This window comes from Frieseomelitta varia, unplaced genomic scaffold (assembly GCF_011392965.1).
Source record: "Frieseomelitta varia isolate USP_RPSP 00005682 unplaced genomic scaffold, Fvar_1.2 scaffold_285, whole genome shotgun sequence".
In the NCBI taxonomy this organism is placed as follows: Eukaryota; Metazoa; Arthropoda; class Insecta; order Hymenoptera; family Apidae; genus Frieseomelitta; species Frieseomelitta varia.
This window is the reverse complement of record NW_025110018.1, coordinates 578,576-596,852: the sequence shown is the minus strand read 5'-3', so window position 1 is coordinate 596,852 and position 18,277 is coordinate 578,576. Positions and strand designations below refer to the sequence as shown.

Here is an 18,277-nt window from a genome sequence, read left to right as displayed (position 1 = left end):
TTTGCCATCATTTTGCATTTTCCTCATTTTTTAATAATCCTCCTTTTCTTCGACGGGAAGAAATAGTCCGTCTAACACACAGCTGAAAAACATTCACGTACACGTAACTTGAATATTTTTCACTATTTTCCAATATTTTTCATTGACACAGTTTTGCATTGTTCTCGTTACAGTTTCCTTGGTACTTCGAAAAAAAAAAAAAAAAAAAAAAAAAAAAAAAAAACGGGAGCTATTTCAATTGAACCGGAAAAAAGAGAACGAGGAAATTTTCGAAAAGAAAACGAAGCTGAACGTTAAAGTGAGAGAAAAGCGGTACGATTTAGGAGGCGAAAAAAACGAAAGAAGTGTAGAAAACGTGACTGTTGTACGTATTTGCGGTAGCCTTACGGCTCCAAGGACTTTTTTGGAGTACGCGAGAAGAGTAGTTCCTAGAATATATTTATAGAGGAACCATTTTGCCGTAATTCATCGCGAATAACGATATTCTTTGGTTTCTTGGACAACGAGAAAGTCAACTTTTCTTCGTCTATGGAAGATTAAGGTTTCGAGTACTTCGTTACGTAATAGTATTGTTAAAAAAAAAGGAAGAAACATTTGCATATAATAATTTGCGACAGCAACGAAAACTTTACAGCTGATTTTCTCTCGCAAAAAGTAGGAAATCAGTTTTTCTTTGACAGACCGAGTACGACATCGTGTCTGCATCGAATAGATATTTATACATCGTGCTATACGTATAAAAGATTGAGAAAAGTAAATATCTTAAACCAAGCCATCGAGGACGTCTTTTCACGGAAATCTATGTGCAATGCTTTCCTAGGTACGTACGTACATACATACATACATACATACGTACATACGTACGAAAGTAACATGAGAGGAAACGAGGAACTCGCGCGTGGATATCTCTTCCTTGCTACGCATGTATATTCGATTACGAGGAAGCATGGTGCACAAAATAAACTTAACATCATGTTATTTGTGTATAGCTCGTAAACTATATTGAAGGTAATTGGACATCTTTGATCACGTCGTTTCAATAATGTGTAATGATACGCCAGATAAAACCATACCTCGGTTTCAAAGCGTCGACAAATTAGGCTTTCGAGCGAATGATTCACATTCCTCTCTTCAAAATTTTGAGCAACTCATTTCTGTAACGTGTCACATTATAAAAATTGATCCCACGTGATACATGTATCTTTTGGACGACAGTTTCACTCGCTATCAAATTCTTTCGCAAGATGTTTCAATTAACGTATATATTTTAACAAATTCAACTTTTTATCTTTAAGCACGTTGAGTAAAGTCTAATCTACGTTGCTTTAATCTCTGTCAACGATCTGATAGTGGATCGAGAGAATTGCCACGATAAAGGATTTCACAAATTTTTCTTTTTTTTTTTGTATTTTTTTTATTTCTTTTGAAATATTGACGATGTAATAATCATTATATTATTGTTCCACGTGAATCTCATAGTTGCTTAAATGTCAAGTTGCTGCATATCAAGTGTCATGCAAATGAGGCTGGAAATATAAATTTAGTACAGATTATGGATGCCTGAAACGCGTCAAGTACGGTTGATGTTTCATTTTATGAGCCATTAGAAAACTGATTGATTTTCGATCGAGTACGATTGAATGTTCTGGACGCGCGACTTGGGATCAATTTGGCGATTAACGAGATACTTATTCACCCGAAAGCCCGTTCGATTTAATCCTTTTCAAAGCATTTACTGTTTGTCACTGATGCTCTTTCGCCCGCTGCACAGCTAATTTGCACGACGAAAAAGAAAAGAAGAAGACGCTTTTAGGAACAATCGTAAGGAGCAATCTTCATGATGGAATTTTCTTCGAACGAGACAATGAACGCATTGAAAGGTACAATAATCCGAAGAAACGAGATGTGTACACTTGACGAAATTTTACTTTTCTTTGTGCGCTGATCGTACGCTTCAAATGAAAGGAAAAAAATACGAAACTAAACGAAAAATGAAACAACAATGAGACGGCGATAATGACAATGGCAATGAAACGCGCGCGAAAGTAATTTTAATTTTAACACATTGTTGTACGGGGAAATATGCATTATAGACGAAATGCACAAAATATGCCGACTACACGCGTAATTTGCGTAAGGATTCTAATGTTTTAACAACACAGACGACATATGCAGACTGGCGCATTTAGTACTTGATCAACTTCGATCGTCTTGCTCGTAATTCTCCGATTCATTGTTCTTTAAATACGTAAAGAACGCGCCGAATAGAACCAATGATTTTTTGCCATTTCGATAATTCGAAACTTGCGACACGAAGTCTTGTCTATTCTGTACCTCGTCTGTGGTTAACAACAAGAATCGGCAGAGAATATGGATTCTTTATTCTGAAAAATCGCGATTTTTCAAATAATAATAATACAACACTCGCAATCATATTACCGCATACGAAAAATATTTTCTTTAAGAAGGGAATACTCCTTTAAAGCGAAGTTGTACGTTTGTTCTTCTAACTTGATTTTGATACTATTAACAGATCATAACAACGACTACTACATCTCAATATAAATGAATTCTATGTGAAAATTAGGTGTGTAGTTGTCAACAATTGCGTCCACGTTTCAGCGAGAGGACAAAAGAATGGAACAATGCTTAAAAATTGTACTACTTTAGAGTAGGGGGAGTTTACCGAGAAAATTCGCCAGAGAAAGAAGCGAGCCACGGATTGAAACGAGCTTGAAAACTTGAAACTCCTCTAACTCTAACATAACGTGAAACAACGTATCACAGCGTAGTAATCCGAACTGAATACCGAAAATCATGCTCGGTTGGCGTCAGACAGACTACTCGAACGAAAGTAGCGAAAAGAAAAATATTGGATAACGGAGTGGAAAAACAGAAATACGGCGACACAACTGATACTCTTCTCTTCCCTTACTTTCTAATCGTACAAAACACAACAATCGACACAATCAACGAACGCTCTCTACGAATTTCTATGCCAGCGTAACAAACTTTCCAACCGTGTAGTGTGCTTTTGTGACTCTTTTTTTTTTCAGTTTCTAATTACATCGATCTAGAACAGTGTAGCAAGAAAATTTCTGCGAAGCTCGGAAAGAAATATTCAGTTCTCAGTTCAGTTCTCGATTCTCTGTCTATTTCTTTCTTCCTTTCTCTCTCTCTCTCTCTCTCTCTCTCTCTCTCTCTCTCTCTCTCTCACTCACTCTCTCTAATAAATACACAATAAACAACACCACTGGACAATATCTCTAATAATAGTCTAGGTAACTCTAATAATATTATACCACATGTAAAGTAGCGATTACATATTAATGGAATGTTGTCCACTAAACACTTACCATGGAAGAACCCATTATACCTACGAACTCAATTGTTTCTCCTGTCGAAGATTGAGAAGAGAAGTGCCTAGAACACATATATCGTACATTCACAGTTGAGTGACAAAAAAATCATGATCTCGTGTAGCCGCGCTGATTTTTCTTGTTTGTTCTACTTTCTAGCGTAAAAAGAAAAGCGACGGTTATTTCTCCCGGATTCACATCATCGACTTTGATTCTGTTTTTTTTTCCCCAGGAATAGCGACGTTACAAGTATATTCCTTCCTGAATCCGCCATAATGTGAAATGTGTGTCCCTTGTGTGTGTCTCTGTCGCGTTACATGGTACGATAATATTTGCGGTATTATTATCACGTGAAGCACACGCTCGAGATGCCAGTATGTCAAATATTTTATACGCGACGAGCGACGCGATACCTAATAAAGTAGTTCTCCCAGTGGAAATGGAAGGCAATGAAATCTCCAATAAGGAAGCTCTATCGTCAGGAAACTTTGTCGTTTGAAAAATACGAGTGTTTTTTTTTCCTTTTCTTTTCTTTTTTTTTTACAACGCTTTTATAGTCTTAACGCTGAACGAGTAGGTGAAACGCTGTTAAATTATTCCGCTAGAAACAGTTGCGAGTCAAGAAGAAATCGTACCCAAAGAGGAAAAGCGGTAAAATTAAAAGTCAAGGCCAGGTAGAATCTAACAGTAAAAATGCAAAATCCACGCGCAATTTGGGGGGGGGGGGGGGGAGGGAGAATATACGTATGCGTTACATGTACATGCATTTCGATGCACATAACAATAAAACTGCGAATTCCGTCGAATAAATCACATATATATATATATATTATCGACGATCGTTCCAAGCATATACTTATGTAACTGCTTGATGACACTTTCACGAGCGAGCTAAGGATAACAGATACGAACGAAACGTAGGGAAATCTCGAGTTTTCTTCTTCTAAGCGATCCACTTGGCCAAACGAGACCAAGATCAAGTTGGTTATTTTTCATCTTCTGTCAACGAACGTCAACTTATATTTTTCCCAAGTTGAAGATACTCTGCAAGATAAATCACATTTTTTTCTCCTTGTTACCTTCTCTTTCTCACTCTCTGTCTCTCTCTGTTCTCCTCGTTTCATCAATATCCCTTTGTTTTCTCGCTTACTTTGTTCCATTGGTTATTCATTGCATTACCATTATTACACAGACCGTGAAATCAGGCCGTTTTTTCCCTGTAAAACGACGTCCTAAATATGACATCCAAGGATAACACGTTACTGAGATTCAGATTGTGCTACTGACACTTGCGGGAAGTGTATTTTCGAAAAATACTCCGATGGGCTATCTTTTTTGATTTGGATCAAGCTGTAATTGCTCGCGCAGTCATACAGGTTGTGTAATTGCGAAAAAGTGAAATATTGGCAAAATTTTATTTGCTTTCTTGCGAGAAACTAAAGCAAAATGATAAAAAAATTACGGTTGGATATGAAAGTGAAGATGTTAAAAGCTTGCTTCACGAAGGAGCGGGCTAGAGATCGTTTTGAAATAATCAGGCCATCCTGGTCCACAATACATGTTTAATAGTTTTGAAATATATATATTAATTAAAATTGTAAATAGGAATTGTATATTCCTTTCTCACTGCTACGGAAGCTGTGCTCGTTATTTTTTGCAACACGTTTTCTTTTTTTTTTTCTTTTCTTTTTGAATTTATCATTACGAATTTGTTATTTTTATCTTCCGTGAAAAGTAAATTGGCAGTATCGGAAAGTATTGAAATATTCGTATGTACAATTTACAAAATATTGTTATCGTATACTGAGAAAAAAAAAAAAAGATGAAGATTGCAATGTAAGATGCAAATTTCAACAAATTTATCGCGTTTCATTGCTTCATGCATAGTGCATATGAAGTTTCTACTATGGGAACTAAAATAACCAGAAATAAGAGGAACTTGTATGTTTCTCAGTATGTTTCTCTAGGAAACTTTATAATGGCTTGCTTTTTCTATTCAGACTGTTCTGTGTCATCTGTCGTAATTTATACGTTCCTATTTTGTGCTTTCATTGCCAATGAGATCCAATTTTTCTCCGTCGTATCTTCAAACTGCACCATGTCCAGAAGAATATTGCGTTATGTCTAGACAAATAGTTTTTGACCATGATCTCAAATATAAAAGGATGATATTCTACTGAAGTGCCTGATCAGATTTTTAACAAAATCAGAGAGTTATCTCAATTTAACTTCAACATGAACAATGTGAATGCTTCGACATCAATCATCCGTTTTAACATTAGCTCCGTTAGATATTTTCGTATTGCTTCGTACAACAAGCTTAGTTTCAGAGACTGAAATAGTTTGGAATAGATACTTGTATTTATATTCTTGCTCTCGGTCCGTTGAATTAAGCAAAATCATTACCGACTAATTAGAGAGACAAGGCACGACGCAAAAAAAAGCATCCAACTCGTTTATTTTTCGAGTCGCAAACTTTGCGCCAAATGACTCGCACTTGTGCAATTTCGATCCAACCTCCTCCACAGCCGCGGTTCTTTGTTCCAGCAAATAACAAAGCGAATTTCAGACAATGTGAAACGTCACGAATGCGCTTCGGATTTTTTTTCATTCTTTCTTTTTCTATCGAAAACTGACTCTTTGAATTCTTACTTTCTTGTTTTTTTTTTTTTATAAATTTCACTACGAACGTTTCCAACATCTTTTAACAAAAACTACAGTCTGAGTTATATAATTCGAGAGTTTTATAAAGTCGAGAGTCACGTGATGAAAGCTTAGAATCTCAGAAACAAACGATTTCATTTCCTTTACTTTACTTTACTTTACTTTACTTTACTTTACTTTACTTTACTTTACTTTACTTTACTTTACTTTACTTTACTTTACTGATTAGTAGCAACGGCGAAATATAGTTCTCACGTTTATGTACGTCTAGAAGTATCTGGTTCCTCTATCTCTATTCACGGCTGGAAATAGTGCAAAGACAGTGTGACATAAAATCTTTACACGCCACTCACTTAAGATAGTAGAATACGTTGGTAACTTTCCATCCCGGAACAATGGCTACTGATACGAGTAATTTATTGTGCCGAATCTAACACGACCGGCGATAAAAACAGAATGGATGTTTTGCAGACTAGCGCGCGTTGAAGATTGAAATTTCCAACGTTCTCTGTTAATGGATTATCGCGCTCGACCAACTCTATTATACTGCTTTTAATTTAATTGCTACGCTGTTACGGCCTGTTTAAAGCCTTTTATCCCAATAGGTAGCTGCTAAAAAAGATGTCGATGTTTGCAACCCCGAGATTTATTCCCGTTTGAACGTATCTCCGGGTGAAACGAAATCATTTGCGACAGAGAACTGCACTTCTTTTTTTAATTCTGCCTCGACTTTTCTACGAAAGTTGACACGATTAAGGTGACGTGTAATGGATGAATAGAGAAAATCTAATTTGTTAAAGAACAAAGTTTCTTTTAGCTCGAGTAACTCGATGGTTGTGTTGCAAGTCTCGGCAAGATCCGAATAAATTTTCATCCGCGGAATACGGTTTTATAGGAGGATAAGTGATAAATTGATGCACGGAATAATACGATTATCGCTGATGAAACAACGTTCAAAACGTAATAACTTGTAAACTTTGACGGATCGATATACGTGATAAAGATAATAATTTATATTTACGGGGAAAGAACTGGAAAAATTCAGTTTGTTTTTTCCTTCGAGATTTCGTAGTGTAAATAACGCCAGGTACAATACTAAGATTTTATCAGGTTAATACGAACGACATGAAAAAATTTCAAAGGCCAGAGTATCCATCCGGACATGAAACCTTCTTAGCTTTGGTAAAACATTGATCGAACTTTCGCTATTCACTATGACGGTCAATATTAGTTTGTTTGATGGCTTCTGGCATGCTTGCTCTGCGTGCAAACGAAAAAATATCTTCGTTCCGTATAACGCATGCATAGATGCTTGCTTTCGAGCTACATATTTGCTAACTTGAGAAAATATATTAAACCCAAAGTATAACTGGATTTGTGTATTTTATATCGCCCGAGGGCAATAAAAATGTGAAAAAAAAAATTGAAGCGGTAATGTATATAATTCTACTGAATTCGATTAAACTTCTTGAGACTTTCAAGTTGAGCTGTCTAAAAATTTCTCCCGAGTACTATTATCTGAGGGTAACTATTATCAAAAGGCAAATAAATAAGATGCTTCGATGGAATTTCAAACTTTATGCAAAAAGAGCATACGACGATGTTTGATAAAAGTAAACTGCAAACACGGCATAACGATCACGATTCACTCAAGAAACGATCATGTTACTTTGTTTAATATTAATTAAAAGATCAAAGGAGCAAGTAAGTGCATGCTTCCAGTAACGAAAATATCGATTGCATTTACTTTGCGTTTTTACTTCGAAATTTATTGATTAAATTTATCGACAATATTAAAAAATCTAAAAATACATTTCAATTATCTATGGACCTAACCGAATCGACACGTATGTAAGTATCTTTCACTCATATACCTATATTTTCTACATTTTCTTATAAAGAAACGAAATTCCAATTACAAGAGTTTGACGAAACCAACGAGTTAATTCTTTGAATAAAATTCAAGCACTTGCAGCTATGAAATAGAAAACAATTTGCAAAATTGTGATCGTTTAAAATCGTGAAAACCATTTAACTCTGTTCGCAAGTACTTGCATAGTATGAAATTTTCTAACCTAACCTTTTTCTGAGGTTTAAAGCTACTTCGCCGAGAATCTTAAGGCCGACTGCTTTTTCAGGTCATAAATTACAGTTCACCGCACGCTCTTGTCAGGGAAATTTCTGTCTTTTCGTGGCTTCAGTCACGGTAATATCTGAACAATCGAAAATATGAAAAAATAACTTTTCAGCGGAATTTGCTGACGGACTTGTACAGACTCAAAATCAACGTGATCTCGTACGTGTGCGAGAAAATACAAGAGAATTGCTTCATTTACTTGAATCTAATCATGTGTTTATTGGCCGAGACAGTAGACTAAATTCCTTTAACGAGAAAGGACTCCGCTTTAAATAGAAATGTAAATCGTACCTTGAAACTCACGTGGGTTTATATTGAATTCGTTGCTGCAAACGATGGATAAAAATGGATAAAAGTCTCGTTCATTGAAAGCTCTATCGAGCAGAGCAAAAACTAGTTCAAAACTGAAAAATGCTTCACCCACGACATACGTATTTTAAAATTGCCTTTTTACACGAACAGAACATGCGAGTATAAAACATAACTAACCCTTTATGAAACTTGAAAGAGATATGATCGCAATAAGAGAACATTTCAAGAAGATTTAAGATCAAGTTTAACGAGTTCATTGAAACGATGACAAAATATTCTTCGAGATGTTTTAACGCTTTATGGTACTATTTGTTTGCCACAGTTCCTCGTATGTATATAACCGAGGACAGATACTGCGGAAGTCTATGATCATAGTCACTGATCGTAACGTGTCAGTAATGGGTTGGAGATCGAGGTTAATTGAAGTGTTCAAGTGTGTCACTCGAGCAATTCTCACCAGATATTGCTGGTTTACGAAAATGTCGCCGATTTTTCCGCTAAAGGTTCTTCTTTTCTCGTCCGACAAATATATATAACAGACAACGATCGTTTTGTTAAGAAAACGGAAGAAGAAGAAGAAGAAGAAGAGAAAATTAGAAATTGTGGAAGAAAATATAATAACATTATTTTGTGAGAAATTCGTTACGTATAGTGATGGACAAAATCGTTTTATAACAAACACTCGAAATATGAGCAAACAAGTCAGCAAATAACAAATCAAATCTTACATTTTGAAGTGAATCTTGGGAGAAAGGCTAAATTATTTACGAGTGCAAAGTATGTTGGAAAAATATCGATGAATATTAGCACAATTTAATGCTCAACTATACCTTCTAACCAGCTGGATAGAACATTTCCCTATAAAATTGTTTAATTTCATAAAATATGCAGTAGCGAGTTAACAAAATTATAAAAAATATCCGAATCTGTCATCGAAAAATTGGTAGAAAATAAAAATTAGCAATTTCTTTGATCAAAAATTTGAAAAATGACACGTGTAACTAAATTTTTACGGTGTATTGATATCCGTTGGTAGATTGCTCCATAATTACCGTCTAATTTGCATTTACAACTGAGAGGCGTAATGGACAGCCTGCAGTCATTAATCTTAACACGTCAATGATATCAGAGTCTGAGTTAAACTCTGGAACCAGGGTTGATTAAAATACTGCGGGAAACTTTTTGCATTTGCCTTTCTTAGCAAACAAAGATGACGTAAAAAAATAACATATTCACAATTAGTTTTTATCACTGCTACCACAAACTATAACGATAATGAGAGAAGTTCACAAATTCGTATATTCGAAAAATAAATAATTTTTTTTCAATCAATTTCTCAATTTTGAACGAATGATAGAAAAATGGTTTGGCAGGGTTTTTCTGAAAATCAGCTGTGAAGTAGCTATCGTCCCGAAAGGATTAAACGACCGATTAAAGGATTAAAACCGATTTTACAAGGATAATCAATCGATGGAAAATCAGTCGCAAACTGGAGGAAAGGAATGAGCATTAAAGGAAATGATCGGGATTACCAACGAATAAAGTAAGCGATGGTCAATAAAACATTGACCGCAGCTCGACCACCACTCTAGGATAGGGTTGAGGGAATAGGTTGTGCGAAAAGTGTAGGTCGAAGGTCTCTGTCAGGAGGTAGAAAGGGCTAGAAGGGGACAGAAGGGGATGGAAGGGAGTGAAAGCGGAGAGAAGGAAGAAAAGAAGAAGTAAAAGAAGAAGAAAGATAGGAGAAAGAGTCAGGGGGTGACTAGACGGAGCTCTAACAAGTGGCTGCAGCCCGTAACGATCGCCTTCTGTGTCATGCACCAGACACTCGCGCGCTTTCTCTATCTAAGAGGTTTAACCAATACACATCAATTTCGCGTTTCTTTGTGTCCGTAGGTGTACACTAATATTAAGGAATATCGCTTAACGTCACACAAAGGTCGTTCATGACCGACTGATATTTCGCTGCCTTTCGACTTGAAATAATTTTCACTGCAACACGTCCACAAACGATAGTCACTTAATTGGACCGATCGATCATTCCCATTTGCTACCTGACCGACTACGTATGAGACGCCTTGTCGAATATCATTTTTTCCAAACTTGCTATTTTTGCTGCTTATCTCTAATCGTTTACCCCAAGTTAATCCTCTGTAAAAATTAAAAAAATCTTTGAACGATGCTAGTCGATTTTTCGCTTGCAGATACATAAGTCGTATTGTAAATCTCATGTAAGAACCGGCCACTCAAATTACCTATGAATACCTTCCAAAAAAAGAAAAAAAAAAAACGAAATGTTAACTAAATATACTGACGATGAGCGATGCGAGAGAAATTCATTTACATAACTAATCTGCTATTGTGCTATTCTGCTATAGATACAACTAGTGAGAGGACTGTCCGCAAAGGTCATTGAAAATTAAAGCAAATATAAAAAAAAAGAAGAAAAAACTAAACCATTGCTTACTAGATAGAAGGAATCTGTTTGCTCTTCTGCCTGTGGCAATGACGTCGTTTGTGCACTGATTGTGAATTCATGTTTGACTATTTCGTCATACAAAGAGGCAAAGATTTCAAATGACAAAGTTACAAGACTATCGTCAATTCAGATTTCTTTTAAAGCTACATTTCCTTTGAAGTTTCCATGAAAGAAGAAGGTGCGCTCTATTTCATTTGTGTGATTAGTGAAACAATAATTCTTCGATATTTATTTTAAGAAACATAATCGAGTTACAATACTTTTGAAATTTCGTTTATTTTAAGAGTAATATAATATTATCAAAAGAATCTGTGACCTTTAATTTAATGAATTTGATGGATTTCTTAGATTTCAATAATGCAAGGAAATTTAAAGAAAATTATCCGACTTGCCGCAGAGAATAAACACGATATTTATAGAAAATCAATCGCACAATTACGAGCAGAGATTATTATAAATTGTTGAAAATTTTTGTGATTCCTTTTCATCTTTGAAATTAGCGACAGAGGCGAAAAAGGTAAAAAACAGAAAATAAATTAATTGCATAATGAAAATTTGTCACACAACGCGACGTTCCTCTATATATATGTATATATATATATATATATATATATATATATATATATATACATTCTTTGTTTCATTTTCCATCGTTCCATATAATTTACTTTATTACAATATTTTGCTGTAAGTGAATTAGGCATTAGTTTTTATAAATTGAAAAATTAAAAATTAAAAACTATACTTTTGCTCAAAAAATATACTTTTTGAGATTTAACTTTTAAAAGTAAATAAGTAAATTTATTTCCGAATCTATAATTTAATTTTAACGTCGTATTTACCGCAGTAGTAATATTGTTCGATCGGTGTTCGTGCTCCGGTGCCATCGAATTTATTCAATTAAAACTTTATACAAGTTCCCCATTTGACTTTTCGAACGTGCTTCTGCATGTATTCTGCATGTGTTTTCTTCTACAGTATATACAACCATGCACACAAATGGCATGTCGCGATTATGTAGAATGGAAAATCGTCGTAATTATATTAATTGTACGAAAATTCGAAATCGACGCGAAACACAAGTATATATGTACGTAAGTACACCAAAATATAAGCACATATGTGATATACGTACATATATATAGACATGTATGGGGGTCACGATTTAAAAAAAGAGACCGAGCAGGCTATATAACTGGGGAAGAAGGAGGTACATATATAGAAGAGAACGAAGAAGTAGTATGTACCAAAATATCTGTTAGTCGGAGCGCGTGGTAGTTCGGTCGCTCGATGATGGAAAGCACATGCCCGGCGCGAGAACTGTCAAATAAAGAGTGATGTTTCTTACGAGACTAAAACCATGGAGGCCTAAAAAGAGTGCTTTCGTTAAGATCAAATCGATATCGAAGGAATGGTTAATGCTGCAGATTCTTTGTCTTAAGTAACACTTAATCCCCCGCAGACACGCTCCTTGCGTATATCTGTCCCGCTCTTAACCGCGACCGGTACGTTTGTTGCTTTCTCGCTCGTCTTACGAGTTCAACTCGTTTTCTCTGTCGCGCGTGCCGCGGTTCTCTCGCTTCCCTCTGAATACATGCATCGTTCACGTTTGTACACGCTCGCCTACACGTGTACGGTAACACGTATGATATATACGAGCGACGTATAGATGAACACATATACAAGCATGGTTATTCTATAGGTGATGTCGTGTGCCGTGCAACAGAACGTAACGCATCGAGGTAAGCCGGGGTAAGAAGACCTTAACCTATCGCGATCAAAAGCCAGGAATGTAAGCGGCTCAAATAAAAGCCAAGTGATTAGAGCAAACAAACATTCTTTTTCTCCGGTTTCCGATAAATTGTCTTACCTGCTTTACTAGTGGGTGTAGTGTCTGTTCTATGCTACGGGTCTTTATCTCTAGGGTGGCTGGGTCTACGGGGTCGGGTGTCGCCATGATTCGAACACAACTCCGAGCTCCGTAGACTCGAACCAAGCCTAGAGGGTTCGTCGCACCCCTCTTGCTTCTCGTGCGTCCTCACTACCCTCTCACAACACTCGCGCTCGTGCTCGTGCGTTTTCACTTATTTCCCTAGACGCCCCCCTATTCGAATTACTGGCCAATCGTTGCGTCGCTAATCGACGACGCTAGCGACGTTCAGTTGCAACGGCCACCTACCTGAAACTTCTCCCCGTGTAACTATGCAATCGAATTTCAAGCAGCCTCGGCAGCGCCATCTTTTGCACTCTAGTTCAGTTGCCGCGCGTGGATAGTGCTCGTCAGTTACTTTTCAAGTTCTCCGCGTTTTAATCGAAATTTTTCTATAAAAACTGAAAGGAAAGAAAGAAAATGCGGTACACATTTGGATCACGATTGAGAATCAAGTTCGCGAAACAGAGCTACGTTCAATCAAGGACCCGCTTTCAAGGACAACGTATTAAAAAGAAGGTATGCCCAGTTTTGAACCTTTGTTTTCAGTTTACGCGCCATTAAGAAAGATATACGAAATGAAGCATTGCGTTAATAAACCCTTCCCAACACGCATTTTGATATAAATTACAAATTAATCTCACTTAATTGAAATATAAATTTTATTAATGCATCATTACTTTACACTGCCGTCTTATTTTGCGTGCATATCATTTACCAACTCGATACTCACTGTATAACATATAGATTTGTATAAAATATTCAAACTTGACAATCTCCATATTTTAAATCTAACCTAAATCTTGTAATGTCAAGTATCAAAGATATTACAAAAATTTTCAAAAAATAGTTTTGACTTACTAAAATTATTTAATTATATTCTTCATATTTCTCAATTTTTCTTTTCTTGCTTTTTTATTATTTGTTGAAATAGGATAAATTAAAAGAAAATTGAAATGCAAAGAATTTTCATCAAATAAATTTGCAATTTATATTAAGACGTGAAATTATCATACCAATATTAAAAAAAAAAAGAATATATAGAAACAATACATTTAAAAATAATGTGACAGGAAAGTAGATTTGCTCCTATGAGAATTTTATTTACAAGCAGTACTTTCGAAATGCATACTAGTATTAAGATTTAATAAATATTCGACAATAGCGACTAATTAAAGATATAATTGTAAACGCTTAAGAGTACGAGATACTAATGAACAAGTTTATTAATAAATTACATTCCTAGTTATACTTGCAAGTTATAAGTACGTGTTTGAAACGCAAATATTACGACAAAACGCCATAAGGATTTTGTGAACGACATTCATTTTAACGCTATCGAACGCATCTAACTTTCGTAAAGCTACGCATGACTAGTTCTAAATAAACAATTTTCTTATGATGTATTTCGTTAAGCAGCAGCAGTTGACTGTACCAAATAAATAAATAAATTGTTTTCTTTTCCATCTGTTACAAAAGGTCAAACTCTCGAATCAAACGAACAACGAGTTAATAAATGAGTACAAAATAACGCGATTGATGGAAAACACGTATTATCTTGAACTACAATAAATTAAATTTCACAGAATTTGTTGTAATCAAATTTTTGAAAGAAAAGATTTTACGAATAAGTAACATTCACAAAATTAAATGAAAAATGGCTAGTCAGATTAATTTTGGAAACTATCAGATACAGTTTCATCGAATCGTCTGACGTTGCGTATTTTCAATTTGATATGGTAATAATACTGACAGAGAATCACCTGATAATTTACCAATCCTTAATCATTTGTCTTGTGAGAAATTATTCGCATTACGTATTATATTAACTAGATAAAAATTATTTTGCAATTACTATAATGTTTTCAAATCTTAAATCTTCGAAAACATTATCTCCTTTGTCGTGTCTGTGCTTATGTATCCTTAAAAGGATCTACGGGATTCATATATTCGCAATCACGTATTTCTACGTTCTCTCTAAATGGTGCCTGTAGAATATCTGGAAAAAACATTTCTAAGAAAATTTTTTGAACATTCTGGCGTCCCGTCGACTTCATTTTCTCGTGTTAACAAGCTTATTTTGATTTGGTGCCAGCGGCGCTCTTCTCTTCACGTGTTTTTCAGGAACTTTGTCCTTTGACGTGGCAACTCCGTTGCAAGCCAAGCTGCCCTTTCTTTTTCTCAAAGACTCCGTAGGAAGATATTCAGTTGGTCTCAATAGTTGCCTGAAATTATACGGTCCATTGATATCCTCTGGATCGTAGTCTATCTTGAAGATCTCTTGCCGCTTTTGAACGACAGTGGGTTTGAGGATTTGTCTAAGATCAGTTGAAATTCCAAATGTATCTTTACCCAGCTCTTTCCCTGTAACTAGCCGACCATTAATGGCGTTTTGACAATTGACCAATCGATCGATCCCGTTTTTACTGTCTACGCCAGCCGATCGATGTTTCCTTAAATTGTCACTTTTTTTCGCTGGTTGTATCTCCTTTACACGGCCATTTATATTATTGTTAAGGGCCAATTTCGATGGTTTGATCAACTCATCGTTCACGACCATTTTATTAATGAACAGGCCATTTTGACAACCGCTGATGATATTTCGATATCCGTTATTGTAAGGTGGGCGCCCATTAACTTTGGCTGCATTGTTCGCCGAGTTTGGATGACCGTTAATTAGAGCTTCGTCTCCGTTCGCGTAACCGTGATAATTATTTAGTGGCCCGTTGGCAAACGTCGATTGTCCGTTTGTAAAATTGGAACCTCCCTTAAACAGGTTTTGATGAGCATTTGCAATACAGTGTCCATTGATGATACGCCGTTGCTGACCAGCAATAGATTCTTGACGTCCATTTACATCGCTGCGTCTGTCGATGCATTTGAATCGTAGGCCATTTGAATGGTTGATATTCGAAGAGTCGACTGTAGGTTGTCTACGATGCGGATATCTTTCAGGGAACCGCAGCTCTTTGCCAGCCGCGTAATTAGTCCTTGTACTGCAAAGAAAAGGATCGTTTTGGTATACATCTTGAATCATCATCTACATTATTGGTTTCAAAACTACCCATTAGTAAATGAAAGTCGATGAGTGGCGATAAATAATAATTTATATATAATCTTTATACGGAGTTTATATTTTATATATATTAGTACCTATACACACATACTTAAATATATATATATATATATATATATATATATATATATATATAAAGTATATATGTATAAGTAAATATTATATAAAGTATTTTTCTTCGATCGTACGTCTCTATTCTTTACAATTTCTTTCTTCACTACTGCTTGTATTTTAACTGGAGCGTGCGTACGAGAAAATAAATTTCTACAGTCCTGTACGTTTCCTCAGTTTTGTAAATGAATTTTCCCTCATGTTTCCATGGGATCTACGTCAAAGTAGTTTCTAAATGAGATGAAATCCTTTAAATACGTATGATATATTCTATGGATGGCGTAAATTTATAATTTTACCTGGAAGTTTGCCATGATACCTCTGGCAAAGTATAGAAACACAACGAAAGATTAGTAAAACTCAATCGCTATAGTACGACGATTAATTTAACGATACTGCCTATTTGCGAAAGAACGATGCATTGCGAGTCTGGCGAAATGAAAAAAAAAGAAAAAAAAAAGAAAATAAAACAAATGATAACTGACAGTGAGGGAAAGTGTTGGCGATTTAAATGGGAAATTCAAGTTTGGGCAATAACGCAATAAAAGTTTAGTTGAGAAAGTTCGATCTTACCTCGCTCTGGCCGAGTTGCTCTCTTGTTCCTGATCCTCGGTCGGATTTCTCAAAGCTTTGTGCCATATATCCGAAAGTTGCTGCTCCGAAGTTATCGCAAAGTCTGCCTGTGCTTCCAAACGTTCTCTCCTCTCGGTGTTCACTTCCAGAATCTGCCCCATTCGACTCCTGACATTAGAAACAACAAGCAGTCATTTTTGTGCAGAAACGTACGTATGTACAGTTCACGCTTTCTTTCCTCGTCACTGTTTTACACAGGTGCGGTACACTTGTTTGATAGCGAGGCCGGCTACAATCTAACTTGCTTGTCCACTTTGTAGACGTAAACATAAGCAAGGAACGAATATAATTTCGTCTGATAATTTCATAACTTTGGTCTGACGAAAATTTATATATACATACATATATATGTACAAGGAGATAAAATACAGGCAGCTCGTTTGCCTCGAATATTTTTGCCAATCTGCGACCTAAGCGCCAAATAAAAGAAAGGAAAGGAAGAAAGAAAGAAAAAAGGAAAAGATTCCTTTAAATTTTGACATTTTCAGTCGCAATTTGTTACAGAGGTAACAACTTGATAAAATCTTTCTCATCATCTACGAATGTACCTCGTCAATGGGTGAAGGTCATTTTCTAGCTGTATCAACGGTAAGTCCCAGCCAACTTCTTCTTCTTCGAAGTCCGAACCACTTGCGATGCGAGTGCCAAAAGCATTGGAAAATTGAGCATTCGAATTTCTCATTCGCTCGAAGAAAATGAGAGTTGGTAATCGATCGCGGCGGGGCATTACGCCTATTTACCTGCTCATCTCGTCCTTCAAGTCACGATAGTACTTAATCGTCTCTTCCCCGTCCACTTGATTGCCACTTCGATATTGCATGATAGGCTGCACCATGTTGAATCCTTCGGGTCGAACGTAATCCGGCGGCGGTTCTTCTATCTCGTTCAGTCGCACTCCTGGCTTATTGTGACGTAAATTCTTGTGCACTTCTTGATTTTTCATGTGAACCTTCGATATATCATTCGTACAATTGATCGAGCATTACGAAATATGATTGAAATATAATTTCTTGTCATCTAAAACTTATCGTTTACTTACGCTTTGAGAGAATTGTATGAGATCGGCTTGTCTCAGTTTGTAATGTACCATATCTCTCGTCGGTGGTTTTCTCTTCTTCACATTTTCTTCGTCCTTGAACCATTGTTGGACTATAAACGCAGCTTCTTCGTTCTTCAAGCCTTCGCGCAATAACGCTTTGTGTGCTTCGAACTTGTCGTCGTAGTCGCTCAAGATGTTTTTGAAACGTTCTTCCAGTTCAGGTCCGAAGCGTTTGCGAATCGCGTATCCTTTGAAATCTAACGACGTGGAAAATAATTTACTGCGTTAATTCTCGTGATATTTAACGTGAACATTTATGCTTTTTATTGGAATCAATCTTACGACTCTGTATGATCGATGCAGCATCGTCTTCGTTTAATCCTTCTTTCGCAGTTTGATCCTCCTCGTTTCCCTCCTTCTGCTCCTCATCTTCCGCTTTATCTTTCTGCTCCTCTGTGAGAGATATATTAACTCGATATGCTTCTCTCCAACATTTGTCAAGATTTTTATTCGATTCATTCAAAAGACAAAAAAAAA

General features: G+C 36.0%; 2 protein-coding genes across 10 annotated transcripts in view; both read right to left on the bottom strand.

Annotated features, from left to right (window-relative positions):
• The window catches only part of LOC122529330 (alpha-catulin), a 47,385-nt gene extending 34,337 nt beyond the window's left edge, over positions 1-13,048 (bottom strand). For 2 of the 4 annotated variants that reach the window (XM_043655336.1, XM_043655337.1), the window contains exons 1-2: positions 12,822-13,048; positions 3,357-3,423 (exon numbers count right to left, since the gene is read on the bottom strand). Coding sequence is in view for 3 of the 4 variants with exons in the window: in XM_043655337.1 (XP_043511272.1) it covers positions 3,357-3,371 (15 nt within the window). In the remaining variant the exon portion in view is untranslated. The remainder of the gene's footprint in view (positions 1-3,356; positions 3,424-12,821) is intronic. The other 2 variants (XM_043655338.1, XM_043655334.1) reach the window with 1 other exon arrangement.
• Positions 13,049-13,959: 911 nt separating this feature from the next.
• The window catches only part of LOC122529403 (myosin-IIIb-like), a 21,757-nt gene continuing 17,439 nt past the window's right edge, over positions 13,960-18,277 (bottom strand). For 2 of the 6 annotated variants that reach the window (XM_043655509.1, XM_043655508.1), the window contains exons 11-16: positions 18,083-18,193; positions 17,741-17,997; positions 17,442-17,650; positions 17,250-17,330; positions 16,642-16,809; positions 13,960-15,877 (exon numbers count right to left, since the gene is read on the bottom strand). In XM_043655509.1, coding sequence (XP_043511444.1) covers positions 14,935-15,877; positions 16,642-16,809; positions 17,250-17,330; positions 17,442-17,650; positions 17,741-17,997; positions 18,083-18,193 — 1,769 coding nt within the window. In that variant the 3' untranslated portion in view covers positions 13,960-14,934. The other 4 variants (XM_043655511.1, XR_006306792.1, XR_006306791.1 and 1 more) reach the window with 4 other exon arrangements.